Source organism: Amblyomma americanum, chromosome 9 (genome assembly GCF_052857255.1).
Source record: "Amblyomma americanum isolate KBUSLIRL-KWMA chromosome 9, ASM5285725v1, whole genome shotgun sequence".
NCBI lineage: Eukaryota > Metazoa > Arthropoda > Arachnida > Ixodida > Ixodidae > Amblyomma > Amblyomma americanum.
Window position 1 is genome coordinate 146,655,263 of NC_135505.1, and position 17,084 is coordinate 146,672,346.

A 17,084-nucleotide genomic window follows, 5' to 3' on the forward strand; every position below is an offset into this window, starting at 1 on the left:
TGATTACATTTTGTACGTATTTATGTACTGACTGTTGCAACACTGAAGGCGCACATAATATGCTTCTAAACCGCTTGCTTATTCTCACAGGAAGTTGACATAGAGATGGTATACAACAGTCTTTCTGTTTAAATACCATATTTAGATGACGTACTTCCGTGATTTCACCAGAATTTATTAGCAATCCGTGCTGTCTGCAGCTTGCTTTAACAATACTGAGCATAAACAGACGAGAAAGCATCCTTCAACAAACTCATCGTAGCTTCAATGTTAAACAACCATTCGTCCCTTGTATAGGCAGCACCAGATGGTGCCACTGGTATCACATATGCGAAAGCTGCTTGTTTTGGGTCACCAGCCTTGCAGACAACGCACATTTTAATTATTTTTGATTGAATCCGGCAAGTACACCATCCAAACATGGTATTTAAACAGAGAGACTGTCATATACCATCTCTGCATCAAATTTGAGCGAGCGGTTTAACCGAGAGAAGCACGAACTCTTTGATTCTATTATTGGCCACTATCTGTGAAAAAAAAATCAAACTTCTATTTTGAACAGTATTCTTGCTACAAAATATTAACTGGTACCCTAGTTCGGCACCGAAGCTGCCAATGTTTCACGCTGGCTTCCATCATCGCCAATGTCAGAACTGAATCACGACGAAAAGGAAGTATCTTCAGACGCCCTGCTGCTCTGGTCATTGATAAAATCAATCGCGTCACAAGCAAACCAGAGTCCTGAGATTTGCGACACTTTAGAGCGCGTGTCATGCATGCACAGGCTGCCAAGAGACTGACTCTTCCAAGTCTTTTGAGCACGTTCAAAAAACTCCACCTAGCACAAAAAAAATAAAACTACGCACATCGAAAATGAAATTTCATTTGTCTAATTACAAGCGAGATGACGCAGCGTGCCCATAAGCAGCGCGGAAGGCTGCAATGTCAAGCGGTGGAGTCGTCGTTAGCAGGCAACGAGTGCGGTACCACGTCTTTGCAGCGTGTTAAAAAAATAATGCACATCGGAAACGAAACAAATTCTTGGACTGCAAGCTAGACGCGCAGTGTGGTCGTAAGCAACGTGCAAGGTTCCAAAATCGGAGGGCGAAATCATTGTTAGCAGGCTGATGATGCTCAATGGGCATGGTAAGGAAAGAGTTCAGGTGCGTGTTTAGTGTTGCAACTCTCAGTACTGCTTCGAAGTTGTGACACGTTCACTACTAAAACTACTGCTCTCCAGGTATTCACAAAGCTTGTTAATAAACTTCTTTCCTCCACAACTGCTCTTTGCCTGTTGCAGTGACCCAATGGTTCTTTGCTGCACTGTGCAACAGGCGCAAGTTTCCCCGATTGGCAGTTAAGTAGCCAAGTCTGTCCTTTCACCGTTTCCAAAGTGTCACCCCACCTCCAGCTTGTTAGAATATACTGTGCACACATGGAACACAGTACCTAGGTATGCAGGAGTGCCGACAACAGACCGCCGGAATGACTTTTCGCCGATGATGCGGGCGAAGCCAAAGTCGCACAGCTTCACCTGCACATCAGAGGGAGAAAATGATGCATAACTGGAGGCATGAGAAGGCAGTGCACCCCAATAATAATAATATTAATAATAATAATAATAATAATAATAATAATAATAATAATGCTTTACTTCAATAAAGAAAACAGAAGGGGTCATCCAAAGCCGTTACAGGCTTTGTTCGTCAGGCTGCACCCTGAGTTGGAGACAGTTCACAAGGACAAGGAATTCGATGTGCAAAGAGTAAAAGGTGTCAAAAGCAAAGAAAATAAACAGTGCACCCACCTGAGGCAATTCAGAGTCTGAGGAGAGCAGCACATTTTCAGGCTTGAGGTCACAGTGCACAATGTTCTTGGAATGCAGGTGCTTCAGTGCAATCAGGATCTGCACAGCACAGTCAAGGAACGTTTAGAGCGCGAGCACTAAGGCTTCCAATCTTGAAAAGCCCGTTGTCTGTTTGAGTGTCTGAAACCAGCTAGACCTACAGAAAAAAATATATATAGCCGCAACTGCGCCGCACCAGGCCTGCAAACCCACAGCGGCGAGAACAGGCTGGCTTCGCTGGCCACTGCACGAGAGCGCAACTCTGTTGTTTCTGTGCAATGCATGCTGCCATCTTCATCAACAACAAATCAAGCAAGGAGATCACCATTTTTGCAAGCAAACTGTGGCGTGGTGACAGTTCTTTGTGTGCGTGTGTGTGTGGCTCTATGAGGCAAGGCTGGCTATATTGACAAAACAATTTAAAATGGTAAGCATGGAGCCCTTTTCATTCTCGATGCCATTGGTTTGAATTGAATGGCGGAAAATTACCAATTTCAATTTTCCCAACAACACATGTGCCTTTTGCTGCGGACAAACATCAACGTAGCTAGAAAGACCTATAGAATCATTTCTGATCATGAATTTTTATGGCACAAGGGCATCTTTGGTCCAAGAGCGCCACGGCTCACACAAAGCGTTTTTTTTTTGTCTACTCAAAGCATTTCACCACAGATGGGTCGAGCACCAGGCCAGGGGAAAGCTTTTTACCCACTGTATCAATGGAGGGCACCCGATGGAACTAGGGATCGAACCCAGCACCTCCTAAAAGCGAGGCGGAAGTGCAAACCACTAGGCCACCACTGTGGTCAGAATCAGCTTTTACCGTGAACAAAAATGGTGGAAGCAAGGAAGATTCCTGATCTCAAAGATAGCAGGTGTAAAAAAAATCCTGCTAAATTCATACTATTTGTACCATGCAAGAAAGAACAAGGCGAACCGTCAGAAGATATGCAAGAACGAAAAAGAAAAAAACATTCACAGGGTTTTAACGTAGTTACACTGAGAAGACGTGCAAAAGCATGTGTTTAGCATGGTCGGCTCGTGGTTTTGCTTTGCTCAGATGTCGGCACATCTGGCGACAGTATTGGTTCGATAGTAGTATCAGTTGATGAAGACGACGATGTGCAATGCACAGCGCTAAGAGTGTGTTGCAGTTTAACACGAGGCGTGATCGGCTGCAGCGATAGCATAGTGCTCTCATGCACAGGCAAACGAAGCTGATCTATCTGTTCCACCGCCGTGAGTTCGAAAACCAGTCACGGCAATATTTACTTTATTTTACTTATTTATTCAAGGTCAGACTTCAGCGATGAAACTGCTTTTGCAGCTTTGGTCATGAGGTAGAGCTTTCGCTCTAAAAAAATGTTAATTGTAGGGTTTAACATCCCAAAGCTGTAATGATGGTTCTGCCGATAGCTAAAACTCTGGCTCCATGCTTGCGACCCGCAGCCGTCAGTGCGAGGTGGCTTGCCTGACCAGTTTTTCCGTGCGCTTTGGTGACGTAGGCATTAGGGAGCGGTAATAAGATTAGACATTTCTATGATCATCAGCAGATAGTTCGAAAGCATTTTCCACTGCGGCTTCAGTGTGAAGCACGTTAAGCCTAGCGACACTAAGCGAGCCAAAAGCAAGCGGCATGCTGAGCACACTGTCCCCCGGCAGGCCGCACATAGCTGCAGAAAGCATGCCGCCAGCAGGCAAGCATCGTGGGTTTTTTTTTTTTTTTTCCCCCTTTATGATGCGAATTCCTAGCACACACACAGCTGCCTGCTGCCGTGGAGTGACAGCAGTTCTAAAGAAAGTCTGAACAGGAAGACGTTTCGCTGGCATGGTTGCACTGCGCACCGCAAAATGTCTCCGAAGGGTCAAAGCAGCCATATCTCTGGCACGTCGTCTAAATCATCATTTTCGAGGCACATGTGATATCTATCTAACGCGCAGGGACAGGAGCGAGAGTGCGCCTCATCTAAATTCGCCTTTTCAATGGCGAAAAGCATGGTTGCACGCAGCCTGAGAACTAATTCTCGCAGAAAGAAAACGGGCGTTTTTACAAAGCATGGGGAAAAGAACTTCAATTTTTAAAGCCAGAGTAGCAGACGTGTTTGTTACACAAATGCATCACTTGTGCACGATTTTCAATGATACAACAGTTTCACGCGGTCCTTTAAAAGTTCTATATAGGGGTTCTACTATACTCAGTAACTATACCAACTAGTTTAAAATAAAATGCTGTTCTGAAATTGGCCTAACAAGTTACATACCTGTGCCAAATCTGCTTACGCGTCATGCATAAATAACGAAAATACAGTAGAACCCCGCTATAGTGAACTCGGTTATAGTAAAAACTGATATAGTAAAGTGAAGCTGTGGTCCCATTTCGCCTTCCATAGACTGCACATTTTTTTTGGTTATAGTAAACTTTTTTCGAAGAAACGGCTATAGTATAGAGCGTCTGGCCGTGGAAATGTACTTCCCACGGAATGATGACATCGCGGCACGCGCGAAGTCTAGGATCGCGAGGCAAATAGATACCGAATGCGCTCTTCGAGGTGGCTTGACCAACATGCTCAGGAGCCGCGAAGAGAAGCCAACTTTTCAAAGACGTTAAGGCCGTGAGGCAAGGGGCATGGCTCGCAAGGAAAAAGTAAAGCTGGCTATGAATGTAGAAAGAAGGCGGCGCGGCTCGCTGAGAAAGGAAAGCCAGTAAAAGTGCAGCGAGGAATAGAAATGGGAAGAAAATGGCTATGCGTTTGTAGCATGGCAGTGCGAAGCACGGGGAAGCAGCGGCAAAAAGCAGAGGCACGGTGGAACGGTGTAGGTGGTTTTGCAGCGTTTGACTTCGTAACGCGCGTTTCTTAACTACTGCCTCTCAAATGACACTGAAGCCACAGAAGACGACGCCGTGATCATGGAAAGCATTGATTTTCACACGGGATCAAACTCTATTTTTGTAGCCACATTACAATGTCGAAAACGTGATAACATGTAGTAGTTGATAAATAATTTTCATGCAAAGGGGCGATAAGAGCAGGATGTAAGGTATTTCTGAGTGTTTGCTTTATAAACCAACACTCTGTGCTTAGTAAGCAGCCAGAGAGCATGGCCACAGCCATGGCATCACCAACAACTGATATAGTAAAGACCTGGATATAGTAAAGATTTTTGCTGCTCCGAGCGACATTACTACAGAGGGTTCTACTGTAGTTTTAATTTCCCCATCCCCTCTTAAGGTGTTCCTATACATTTTGTGCTGTTAACCCAGTTCTAAACACGGCCAAAGCTATTACAGCTTCCGTGCGAAGGGCACGCTGCCCACCTGGTAGATGAGGAAACGGGTGGTGCGCTCGGAGAGCCGGCCCTTCTCTGAGGAAAGTATCATCTCGAGCATGTCACCCTTGAGCTTTTCCATGACGACAAAGATGCGCTCAGCCGTCTCGAACATCTTCTCCAGGTCGACCACCCCCGGGTGCCGGATGTTCTGCAGGATGGCCACCTCGTTCTTCAGCTGCGCCTCCTGCTTGGTGGGGAAGCGCAGCTTGTCGATCACCTTGATGGCCACTGCCCGTGCACTCGTCCGATGCACTCCTGCATCATCATCCAAGGCCGTCAGAATGCGCGATTCCATTCTGTCAGAGGCATAGAAATGGAACCTCGGTGCCGCGGTGGCTCAGTGGTTAGGGCGCTCGGCTACTAATCCGGAGTACCCGAGATCGAACCCGACCGCGGCGGCCGCGTTTCGATAGAGGTGAAACGCAAAAGCGCCCGTGTGCTGTGCGATGTCAGTGCACGTTAACGATTCCCAGATGGTCGAAATTATTCCAGAGCCCTCCACTACGACACCTCTTTCTTCCTTTCTTCTCTCAGCCCTTTATCCCTTCCCTTACAGCCTAGTTCAGGTGTCCGCCAAGATGCAAGACAGATACTGCGCCATTTCCTTTTCCCAACAACCAATTTACGGATAAGCAGCACCACCAAGTGATCCCCCGAAGGAATGAGAATTGATGACGCTAACACCCTCACAGACAACTCTGCACAATCACGTTATGGCACAATGAATTAGCACCACATTTTGGCCTTCAAAAATGTCACTAAGACTCTTCTTGGTGTTGTTAACCTTTCACAACTACCACTGTTAAGGGTAAATTTCCTGTTTCTGCCGTGTTGGTGCCGGCGCAACCGTGCCACAGTGATTGGCTAGCATGCAGTGATGACACGCAAGCACTTGTGTTCTGTGGTTTGAACACAGAGAGGTCACAAGTGACATCAAGCCCCACGCTACCAGAGAAGACAAACGATAACGAACAAACAATGCTACATTCACCAACATCACAAACACCTGTCACTGAAACACGCACAGTGGTAATGTAATGTTCCGTACAGTGTTTAGTAATGTGTGCAGTCATGTGTGTAGTGTTTGCTAGAAAAAGATCCTGAGAGTTTTTAATCTTTTGAGAGGGCAGGCTGTGCCTAACAACATACCACAGTGATGTACCACAAAGCTGGTGCTGAGCATTGGCAGTCTAGACAGTTCTGTATGTTTTTTCAAAGGCTGGCAATGAATGCGCTCACCAGCTGTCCTAGCAGTCACGAGCAGGTACCCCATAAAACTTGCTAAGATAATTTTTGCTCTCTGTGAATTGGAATTCACTGAATAATCCTCGGTTTTTCCTTAGTATCTCCGGTACCCACACCAGTCATCAACAGCACCAAAGTGAACAGACAATGGACATTTCAAACAAAGCTGTACTGCTTGCACACCTACCTCCGTAGACAATGCCAAACTGGCCCGACCCCAGAACTTCGTCTGGGAAGATCTGGTACCGTAGGCTGATGTCCTGCATCGCGAGTAGCAATGAGGCCCCCGTCAAAGCTCAAACAATGGTTCAGTGCATCGTCAATGCAAGCGCACTTCAATCAAGCACTGCATCGCAGGAATTACAAACCGTGTTATGCTGGCCATTGCCCTCATCATCCTGGCGGGCGACTGGCATGAGTGCCTGGCGCAGGGCCAGTTCCCAAGGGCGCGCCTGGTCCCGATCATCGCCTACCAGGTAGGTGGCGCCTGCAGCCGTGCGCAGCTCGAAACCTATATCAGGCCTCCGTGGCGGGTCCACAGACAGGATCTCAGCGAGGGGGATCTCGCGGTAGTATTTGGAGCCAGTGTCCGAGTGGAAGAGCGTGAGCGCCTTGCTGTCCAGGCGCCAGTAGTGGCGCCGCCGCACGGGGTCCCGGTCCGTGCAGTGCACCAGCCAGCCTTCCTTGAAGAGCTTTGCGCCACCTTTGCGCTTGGTGTGCCGCACACTCTGGACGATGCGCATCAGCGGGATGTTGTTGCTGCCAGACTCACTGTGCAAGAAAGAAAAAAAGCCGTTACAGCTCAGAGGCAGGAAACTGGGTTGCACCTGAATATGATGAAATCGAGAAAAGCTCACAATTTTTCGTTACATACAGGTTTTTCTTGCATCTAGTTTTCATGTGATAACTAGAAAGGAATGTGCAGAAAGGAAACCAAAATGAAAAATGCAGACGAGATGGCCTAGCAAACATTCACAGTAAACCCCCATTAGTACTCGAAGTTGTAAACACAAAAGATGTTTCGCGATCAGCTTGATAACACGATCATGAGTCGGGGAGAAGGGGAGTCTGAAGCATCCGCCTCCTTCCGCATGCTCAGCACTCATAAAAAAAAAAAGAAGAAGAAAGTCTTGGTCTGCACATCTACCATCGCCCTCGAAAATTGACTCTTCGCCTTGCGTGGCTGGCGCTCTCCGCCGTCCTGTTTTCTGCGACACGTCCGCTGCGAATCGCGCAAGCAACCATGCGGCGCCGATGGCTGCATACTACGCGCCCCATGCATTCTCGGCTATGTCCTGTTGTTTCATGCTGCTTCTGGATATGGGACTGTTGTAGTGCCACTTGATGCGACGCTAGACGACAAAAGTGAAAGCTGCGAAAACTGTTGCATTTGTCACGGAGAAGTACTGACTGCGCTGGAGCACAGCACATTGTGTCAACTGTGTTCGCTCGTTGCGATCATAGACATTCCTCTCACGGCGGATCGTGTTTTATCAAAATTTTTGCATAATTCAGCAAAATTTCAAGTAACACAGCACTAGTTAATATAGATAGTCAGTGCGGCAAGTTTGTTATACCAAGGTTGACTGACCGCCACAACACTTTCTTCGTTACATGAAGTTCGCTAAGTTTCAATGGAGGTGACGTTTAGGAATTGAGAAACTTCGTAATAATGAGGAATTAGCTACACACGGAAGCTAACTAAATCCAGGATTAAATGTACCCACTACACAGAAGGAAAAGAGAACTTCGGGTGATGGTTTATTGAATGAATCTAATACATACCAAATAGTCATTCCAAAGAAGATGAACCTTTTTTCCTGCTGCTAATTAGGCTAGTTATCCTTAAGAAAGAATTTAAGTTATCCTTAACAGTTTTAGTTATCCTTAAGAAAGAAAGAAAAAGACGCTGATTACAGCAACAGCACTTGAGACTCTTCCTTTCTTCTTTCACTCCCTCCCTTATCCCTTCCCTTAGGCGCGGTTCAGGTGTCCAGGTTCAGGTGTCCAACGGTTCAGGTGTCCAACGATATATGAGACAGATACTGGGACAGATACTGGAGACAGATACTGGGACAGATACTGCGCCATTTCCTTTCCCCAAAAACCAATTATTATTATTATTGAGACTCAACTCTTATGAGAAAGGAAGGAATGTCCGTGCTGCACAGACTAGGTGCCTGGTCTCATTTGTGTACTAAGATTTCCTTTGCATGCATAAAAACAAAACAAAAAAAGGAGAGACATTGCTATAAGTTCTATGTGACAGATAGAACATCACTGCCTTATTTCATTTTGCAATAAGCATCTAGACTTGCATGTCTAATTATGATCTATCCAAATTTGGAGAACTTTGAAACACTCCATTGCAATCACTGCACCACTCACTCCAGGTTGGCCTTGGGCAGTTCGTCCTCGTGGCTGTCCGCAGCTGAAGGCCGCGGTTCGTGCTGTTCACTCTCCGTGTCCGAGTCATCCTCCACGTTGTCCCGCTCGCCATTGTTCTCAAGCTCAGAGCTGCTCTCAGAGTTGTCCTGGGCTGCACACCCACACACAGCGGAAGATACTAGTTATCAATCCATCTCTGTGAAAACAGACAACCCCAACGATGGTGGCAGTCCCTACTTTCTCTCTAATTACCACTGGTGGGGCAGAATTATCTTCAATGACTAGCAACAACAACTGCAATGGGATGACACAAAGAACAGAAAGAAAAAAACCTCAGCTTCATTTTTTTGAGGAGACTACCAGTGAGGTTAACAGGCAAACCAATTTTCTAAAATTATCGCTTACAAACTGGCAAACGACGAAGTGCTTTTCTGTGGACATAGTTTCTCGAATCTTGGGCCAGTAGTTCTGTGCTGCTTCTTTCAGAACTCAATTTTGACAGGATTAGTTCTTGCAACTACTATCCGAATAAGTTAGCCTACAACACAGATACAAAAAACAGCATTGGTTCCACGAATACCAGCCTTCGATTGACCCTTAACTGCACACGAAAGCAGCCGACTTTTGCTCACCGCTCATCATCGTCCTGTTACACACAATGAAGCCACCTCTTATCCCCTTTCATGCTCTGACAATGCTGTCATTAACCAATGTGATCCAGTAACATGCAGATGTGAACACGCTGCTTTCTAGTCATAGTGAAGAAGTGTTACCTAACTATTATCCAATACTGTGAAAGGCAGTTACGATGTGACAGTTGCTTGCGCTCATCATGTAACTGCTGCATGGGCTCTTTACTTACTCTTTTTGCACAGGTGCAATAGAATTAGGTGTTGGGGTTTTCGGTTAAGGGGGGACACTGCTCTTTGGCACCGAAAATCGACCCAAAAATCAGATTTTCAATCTTTTCATTTTCATGTTCTTTGCACCATTCCGTATCTGTATGCAAATTTTCATCATTATACCCCACGTAATTAAGAAGTTATAGCGATTAAAAAATGCAGTACCACACCCTCTGCCCTTTAAATTGTGGACAAATGACACCCAATTACTCAAAACTGCAATTTTGAGGGTTCTGCAATTTTGGAGGAGCGATATCTCTTAAACTATTTGTGCTATAGAGCTCTCATTCTTGTTCTGTTAGAAAGAAAAACTCTTGGACAGTGCATTAAGACTAAAATACGTTCAGTTATTACACGGCAACATTTACAGTATTAATTATCAATCATGGGTGCCAACTTGGGCTTTTTGTCACAAAAGTTTGACTAGGTGTAACTTTGGTTGAAATTCTTCTAGCACATTAATTCTTGGCTTGTTGCACTCTATGATCCTTCTAGATCACTCTGGCAGGTGTATTCTCATCATGCCACAGAGTGTTTAGTAATTAGCTCGCCTCCAAACGAACAATATGAATTAGGTAAAATTTTAAAAACCATTTCATCTACAAGAAAACTAATCAGATATTTGAAATCAGCATGCAAAAATATACAAATGGTGCAAGTTTCAACCAGATCCACCCATAAATAAGGAAAAAAGTTCTAAGAGGGGTTTCCCTCCTTAAAGCAAAAAGAAAGCATGCCAAATCCATTTTTCAAAATCGATTATAACCGAAAAAGGTCAGTATCCTTGATATGCACGCCACAGCTAGCTGGCTACTAAGCTGGAGCTACAGAGGCTCTGTTAAAGGAGAAAATTAAAACAGTGCGGAAGCCAGGGGCATGATGTGCAGTTGAATAGGTGGCGCAGTCGTATGTTTTCAGGGGCCGATCCGCTACCTCACATGCCTCTGCAACCGAGAGGCTCCACATCATCTCCAACATGGCGCTGTACACAATCATCACCAGGTTTGAGAGCTCACTTGGTTAAGCAGGTTTCTCCACTGCTTACTTGAAACTATATGTATAAGCAGTGTCGCGAAAAAGTGCCCTGCTCTCACTACTGCAGTGCTTAGGCAGCAGTTCCATCACTGCCGTCCACACACAGACCACATCGCCTCTCACTCAACATAGCACAACAACCCAGCGATAACATCATGCAACCCATATTTTTGAAATCAACCTCCACTTGCATTTTTGTCTAGTGGCTCCATCATTTAACTTTTACTTTTTTTTATTGCTGACGGCATTTCCTTCTGTGGGTACAGTTATAACTGCTTCACTAGTAATCAATGACCATTTGTTTGCTAAGTGACTTTTCACTGCACTACCGCATCATTTCACCAAAAGAAAAGAAAGGGTAAGTGACCTGCACAAAATAATATTCAGAAAAAAAAAACAACTGAAAACTGCATTATGAAATAAACACTGAAAAATTAAGCCAAACTTCAAAAAAAATTAAAACTGGAAGGTACTACCCCCAAATATAATGCATGGTCCAATATGTTGTTTTTAAAAACATTTCCTCATACTTCATATTCTGTTTTATATTCATGCTACTGGTTACAAACTACAGACACAGTTACAAAGCTTGCACTCAAAGAATGCCCAAAACTTTCCCTTCGAGAAAATGTGAACAAGTACTACAGCCAAACCTTGTTCATAACGAACACGGATATTACGAATTATTGACTATATTGAACTGCTCCTGAACATTTTTAACAAACAAATGCATTTCTTACTTTATATATCAAATGCAGTTTTCCATAAAACGGATATATCGAACTACCAGAGCACCAAGCTGTGCCCATTCGGATGGCAGGCCTCAGTTTTATGTTTTGCTTCACTACACGAGTGATTGGTGGTGGTGCGGCAAGCGTTCACGCCACGGTTCACACTTTATCTTGCATTTACCAACAGCACAACAGAAAATATAGCAGTGAGAACAGCTGAGGCTCTTGGCACCCGTTCGAGCCTCTCATACACGCTGATAGTGCCCCAGAACCTGCAAAATGGTCAGTTGCAGTAGCTTTCCAGCAGCCATCCTCTCTGCTCACATCGACTATCACGGAGCAGAGGTAGTGGCACATTATTAGTAAACTAGTGCATAGGCACGGTAAACTAGTGCGCAGGCCCATTAGTAAACTAACCGGGTAAACATTTGTTGTGTTGTTCTGAACACAACGGAAAAACAACACAAAAGACCTGTCCAGTTTTCATTTCAGTCTTTTTGTTGAGCTAAGAATAACCAAATGAATCTGTCTTGACATTTGTGCCATGAACCTTTTCTGCACATCACAGAGGACATATCATTGCACTAGATGAATGTATATCAGTTAAGTTGTTCTCAGCACAACAAAAAATGCAAACAAGACACAAGAACTACCCAGTCTCTGTTTGTGTCCTCATGTTATGCTAAGAACAACCAAACAGATTCGCCTCTGCTTCTGTGCCCCCCGCCAAGGTGCCCACACTCACAGGCGTCGGCCCACTCGCGGGGCGCCTCCCCCGTGCAGTCCATGGGGATCTTGTCCATGCAGCGCTTGTGCACGTTGAACTTGCAGTCCTTGCACTGCAGCCCCTGGCGGAAAAGGCCCTTGAGCAGCCGCTTGCAATGCTGGCAAACCGTCGGCTTGGCGTACGAGTGCACCACGAATGTGTGCGGGATGCAGATGCGGCCCGCCAGCTCCCGCTCCACCCACGCGGGACGCCCCATGTTCAGCGACGGCGACCGCTTCTCTCGCGAACTGGACGAACTGCTGCTCCCACTGCACAGTAGCTGCACATTAAAAAAACATCATAGTCAATATCATCATCATCCTTACAGTGACCCCTCAAGAAAACGTAAATGCCACTGTTGTTTTCTTTTCATCATCATCATTCTCTTTCTACCACCCACCAATTTGATATAAGTGGGAAAGCCTCAAAGCAAACCCTTCTCACCAACGTCATCAAATATACAGGCAATTAAACGTCTTCATCCGCCCAGTGCCACAGTCAAATACCGAATGTGCAAAATCTGAATGCCTTTAGGTAGAGGCAGCTTGAATAAGAGGGCAGTCAGTTTGTACACAATAACCGATTCTGTTGCTACTAGTACGCTGAAGTTGAAATCATGTCTCATGGACATTACCCGTCCATAGGAAAGCTATTTAGAATAACAGATCAAAAGTGTGCCTTTCACAATCATCGGCTGAATGCACACCATATGTTCCTTTTCACATTGAAGCTAATTGTACCTTCGACATAAAATTTGTTAGTGGGCACCCAAACTTCTAGTTTTGTAGTTCACACCTATTACAATATGCATACCTATTACAATATGGAAAGAGGTCCCATAGTAGGGAACTGCAGTGGGACCTCTTCTAATAAAGTAGACAGAGAAATTAGAATTTTTAGCAACAGCAACAGTGACAGCAGCTAGCTGAAACATACACGGTAATTGGCATAACATAATTGCTTAAAAACATCAGGAAAAGAGGCACTAGTGAGCTCGAACAAAAACACATGGTCAAAAACACATATTTAAACATAAAGTGAACAAGAGTACAAGAGAAACGTGACAGAAAAAGAATTGGAGTGAAAACATGCCAAGGATTCCAAAGCTTGATAAATGAAAACCTGATGGTGTGAATATCGAAGTTGGTACAAACTTTTAGCTGCAAAAAGTTATTCTGAACGTAAAAGCGCAAAAAACAAGGACGAGAATAAGAGCGCTCGTGTTGTGTGTCTTATTCTCGTCCTTGTTTTTTGCGCTTTTACGTTCAGCATGGTAAACCAACTCGCCCAAACTCGGCCTTTATTGAAAAGGTTATTATGGAGGAAGAAGTGTGTGGCATTAGTATTAGTAATGTCTTCCATCAGTACAAACTGTAAGTACAAACTGTAAAAACTGTAAGAATACCAAACAAAACAGCCAATGGTTCAGTAGTTTCGGATTTTGGCACGATTCACGTGATGTACGCTTCGCAGGTTACCAGAAGTTTGCTCCCACAGACATTTGTATGGGAAAGTTGCCGCCGGCATGAGCTAGCAGTAAATGGCACGCAACTGACTTTTTCCTCACTAGAAGCCATTTAGAAACGAACTGCCAACTTTTCTTTGGCTTTGACGCCACTCGCACCTTTCGCAGCCACACTCTGCGACACGGCCGCGCTGACCTTTCCAAGCATGCCCAACGCGCACCCTAGTGTGCTTGCACAGCAGGAAGTGCAAAATATGCCAGTAAAAATTTTTTTTCAAGAATCCAGGTAAAAAAGCTGGGGGTGTGAAGATCACACTAGTAAATATGGTATATATAGACAAATGACATGTATAGGATTGTCTGAAGTGGCAGTGCTCGGCTTGCTGTGTGTGTGTCATATAGCTGCTTGATGACATCAGCCTATTTTTCTTGCCATTGCTGAGATTTTCTGTACCATCTGCGAGCACGCACGAATGTACGAATGCAAGCACGCACGCACACGCTGCCAGTTTTTCAACTCTCACCACATTTGTGCCAGTACTGTGGCAACAAGCTCTGCATCTAGACAAGACTCACTGCATTGTGGTCATCGCTGAAAGTAGCTGCACTGGATGCAGTCCGCTGGACTGCTTCCGTCGGGCTCCGAGGGTACATCGAGGTGGACGACCGCCGCCGACGTGCGTGGCTGCAGTTGTTGGGGATCTTGTAGGCACAGCGCTTATGGAAATTGAGTCCACATCCTGCAGCATGCAGCCGAAAGACAGCTGGAATCAGTTGGCAGGTCCCCCTCTCGCCATACAGAAAAAACTGTTGCACCAACATTCACTTCACTATAGCGAATCACCAAGTGTTGCTGAGAGCACTAGGGAGAAGGACGACTGGCATCACAGCAACACAGGCACTGTACTGTACTGGACTTTTTTTCTGAATGCACTATCTTTAGACTGTGCTGTGAAAGGACTGAGTGTGTAAATGGCAAGTTGAGTGCAAGTTTTGTTAAAAAAAACAAAAAGAGAACATGGAGGCAATAACAACCTTTCACAGCGCTAGTTGCATTAGCTTAGTTCTCCAGGTTCTGCAATGTTACATGCCCCATTCCACAGGAAGAATATAGACAATTATGTGCAGTCGGTGCCAAATTAAGCACAAACAATTAAGACTATTGAAACAGGAACAGCAAAATGAGAAGATTTCAGTTAAGGGAGAATGAACACTAGAGCATTTGATTTTCACTTCAGTGGTGCAGCTAATATTACTGTGGTTTCTGTTTTCATCTTACAAGTATTCTGTTCACTTTTCATTTGACTCTGATAGTACATATGTACAAAAGACTCCACCCACTGGTAAAGGTAAACTTGGGCAACCCAATTCCAACCGGAGGCCCTAACCTGGACCATGATGCACTTCCCCCGCAGTCATGCACCCACCAAATCATTCATAAGGCTACCGCAATTAATTATGTCTGTTGAGCAGAAGACACGCATGGCGTCATCACTGTGGTAATTTTTGTGAACCAGCTAGCAGCAATCGCTTGCCGTACCCTGAAAGCAACAGCTGTAATTTTTTTAGTTCCTGATTCCATCACCTTCCTGACACCTTCCACCAATTTCAAATAAATTCACTGCCCACAAAGAAGAAAAATTAGCTGTGGTGTAGCTACGGTTAAACCTGGTAGAGTAGCGAGAGCTTGTTTGTCTCGTTTCGCCTCATAAGTCTAGCTTCTTTCAGAGACACAGAACTCGATTCGTCGTCCCCGGCCGTTGTGGATGCACTGTCGGAGGCTAAGCAGGCCTGTCTAGCCGCGTCTTCCTTGCGCCGCTTATCGAGACGCTTAGCGCGCTCTTCCTCAGTTTCTTCGGCCTCCTCTTGGTTTCATTCCGACGGCGAAGCCTGGCTTCTTTCAGTCTCTCTGCCATCTCTACCGACTGCTCTACTGAGCCGTGTTCTATATATACAGCTGCGCCAACCCCTCTTCCTCCTACGGCGCATGCGCATGGCTGTTGCAACTCGGTTTCACCGGCGTGCCGCGGTGGCGGCACCTGCTATGACATGACGCGCATGCGCACAGCTGGCGGAGCGAGCGACGGCTGCCAGCTGTGTCGGTTGTTAGGCAATGGCTCGAAGCCACGGTGGCTCAAGTGCAGCCACGCTGACCTCGCGAAGCGGCTGGCGTAATGTAGCTCTCGCTACAAAATCTTGCCACGCATGAAGAGGGCATGAGCATGGTTAAGAACCCTTATTCTTACGAAGTATCGACAAAACCACATGCCAGAAACATCCAAACAGGCATGTGTACAAGACACGTGCAGTGTTGGCTGGCTGCTAGCTGCTCAAAACACCAGCCGTGTCTCCCCACCTGCCCACAAAATGACTTGCAAGTGTCATTCGCCACTAAAATTTTTTTCAATGACACACCCAAGCCAACTTGTGAAAGTTAATCGATTATTCTTCCACAGTCATCAAGCACCTCAATTCTTTAACGATTCATAGTTTTACAGCATCCCAAAGTTAGTCGGCATTTATAGTACTTTGAATGAGGTCGTTTTCACATCTATCCTTCCTCCTGTCATCAGTATGTGGAGTGGTGTTCCTGAATTCATTACCACTCCTCCCAATCTTGATTCATTCTGTCTACATTTGTCCAGGAATTTTTTCACGCTAGCACTGCTCTTGCTTTCTTGCTGTATGTTTTTTTCTCTCCATATCAATCAAGCTTGTGCATTGCTCTGTACTACTGAGACTTTTTCAATGCTTAAGTTATTGACTAATCTGCTTTATTTGTATTTTTGCCTGTGGTATTTTTTGCCTTACCTTAAATTATGTTTGTTTCAGTGCATTAACTTCACCGCCGTACACAATGCCCTGTCTACGGCCTGTAAGGTGCCATGAATAGATGGACAAACAGATTGCACTCACCCTCGCACTTGAGCCCCTGCCTGACGAGGCCAAAGAGCATCTCGCCACAGAAGTCACAGAAGGTGGGCGTCTTGTACGAGTGCACCGTTAGCGAGTGTGGCCGGATCTGGACGTCATCACTCGGGTTATTGGCTGCAGACCACATAAACATAGAAACAAACAACGTCGCAAAATTAAACCTCTAGGAAACTCCATCCCGAACCAGAAGAAGTGCCGGAGCACTGGGACTGAGGTGAGGTGGTGGGTTCTTTGGTGATGGGTGGGGGGTTCTGGAGGGTGGAGATGGGTGGAGGGGCGGGTGGTGGGTGGAGGCCTTGGGAGGGTCGCGACATCAGACAACACTAGACGGACAGATACTGAGTAAATGATTGTAATAATGAGAACGTATTAAAACAACTCATAGCAATGCAACTGCCGACAAATAATCTTACTTAGCACCTTCAAAGCATACAAAAATCCA

At 45.5% G+C, this 17,084-nt stretch overlaps 1 protein-coding gene across 1 annotated transcript in view; it reads right to left on the reverse strand.

Moving 5' to 3' along the window:
• The window catches only part of LOC144104776 (serine/threonine-protein kinase D3-like), a 35,625-nt gene that overhangs the window by 11,005 nt on the left and 7,536 nt on the right, over positions 1 to 17,084 (reverse strand). The window contains exons 4-12 of the mRNA XM_077637956.1: positions 16,625 to 16,756; positions 14,285 to 14,448; positions 12,223 to 12,523; positions 8,810 to 8,960; positions 6,790 to 7,192; positions 6,609 to 6,681; positions 5,163 to 5,431; positions 1,808 to 1,906; positions 1,450 to 1,534 (exon numbers count right to left, since the gene is read on the reverse strand). Of these exons, the coding sequence (XP_077494082.1) occupies positions 1,450 to 1,534; positions 1,808 to 1,906; positions 5,163 to 5,431; positions 6,609 to 6,681; positions 6,790 to 7,192; positions 8,810 to 8,960; positions 12,223 to 12,523; positions 14,285 to 14,448; positions 16,625 to 16,756 (1,677 nt within the window). The remainder of the gene's footprint in view (positions 1 to 1,449; positions 1,535 to 1,807; positions 1,907 to 5,162; positions 5,432 to 6,608; positions 6,682 to 6,789; positions 7,193 to 8,809; positions 8,961 to 12,222; positions 12,524 to 14,284; positions 14,449 to 16,624; positions 16,757 to 17,084) is intronic.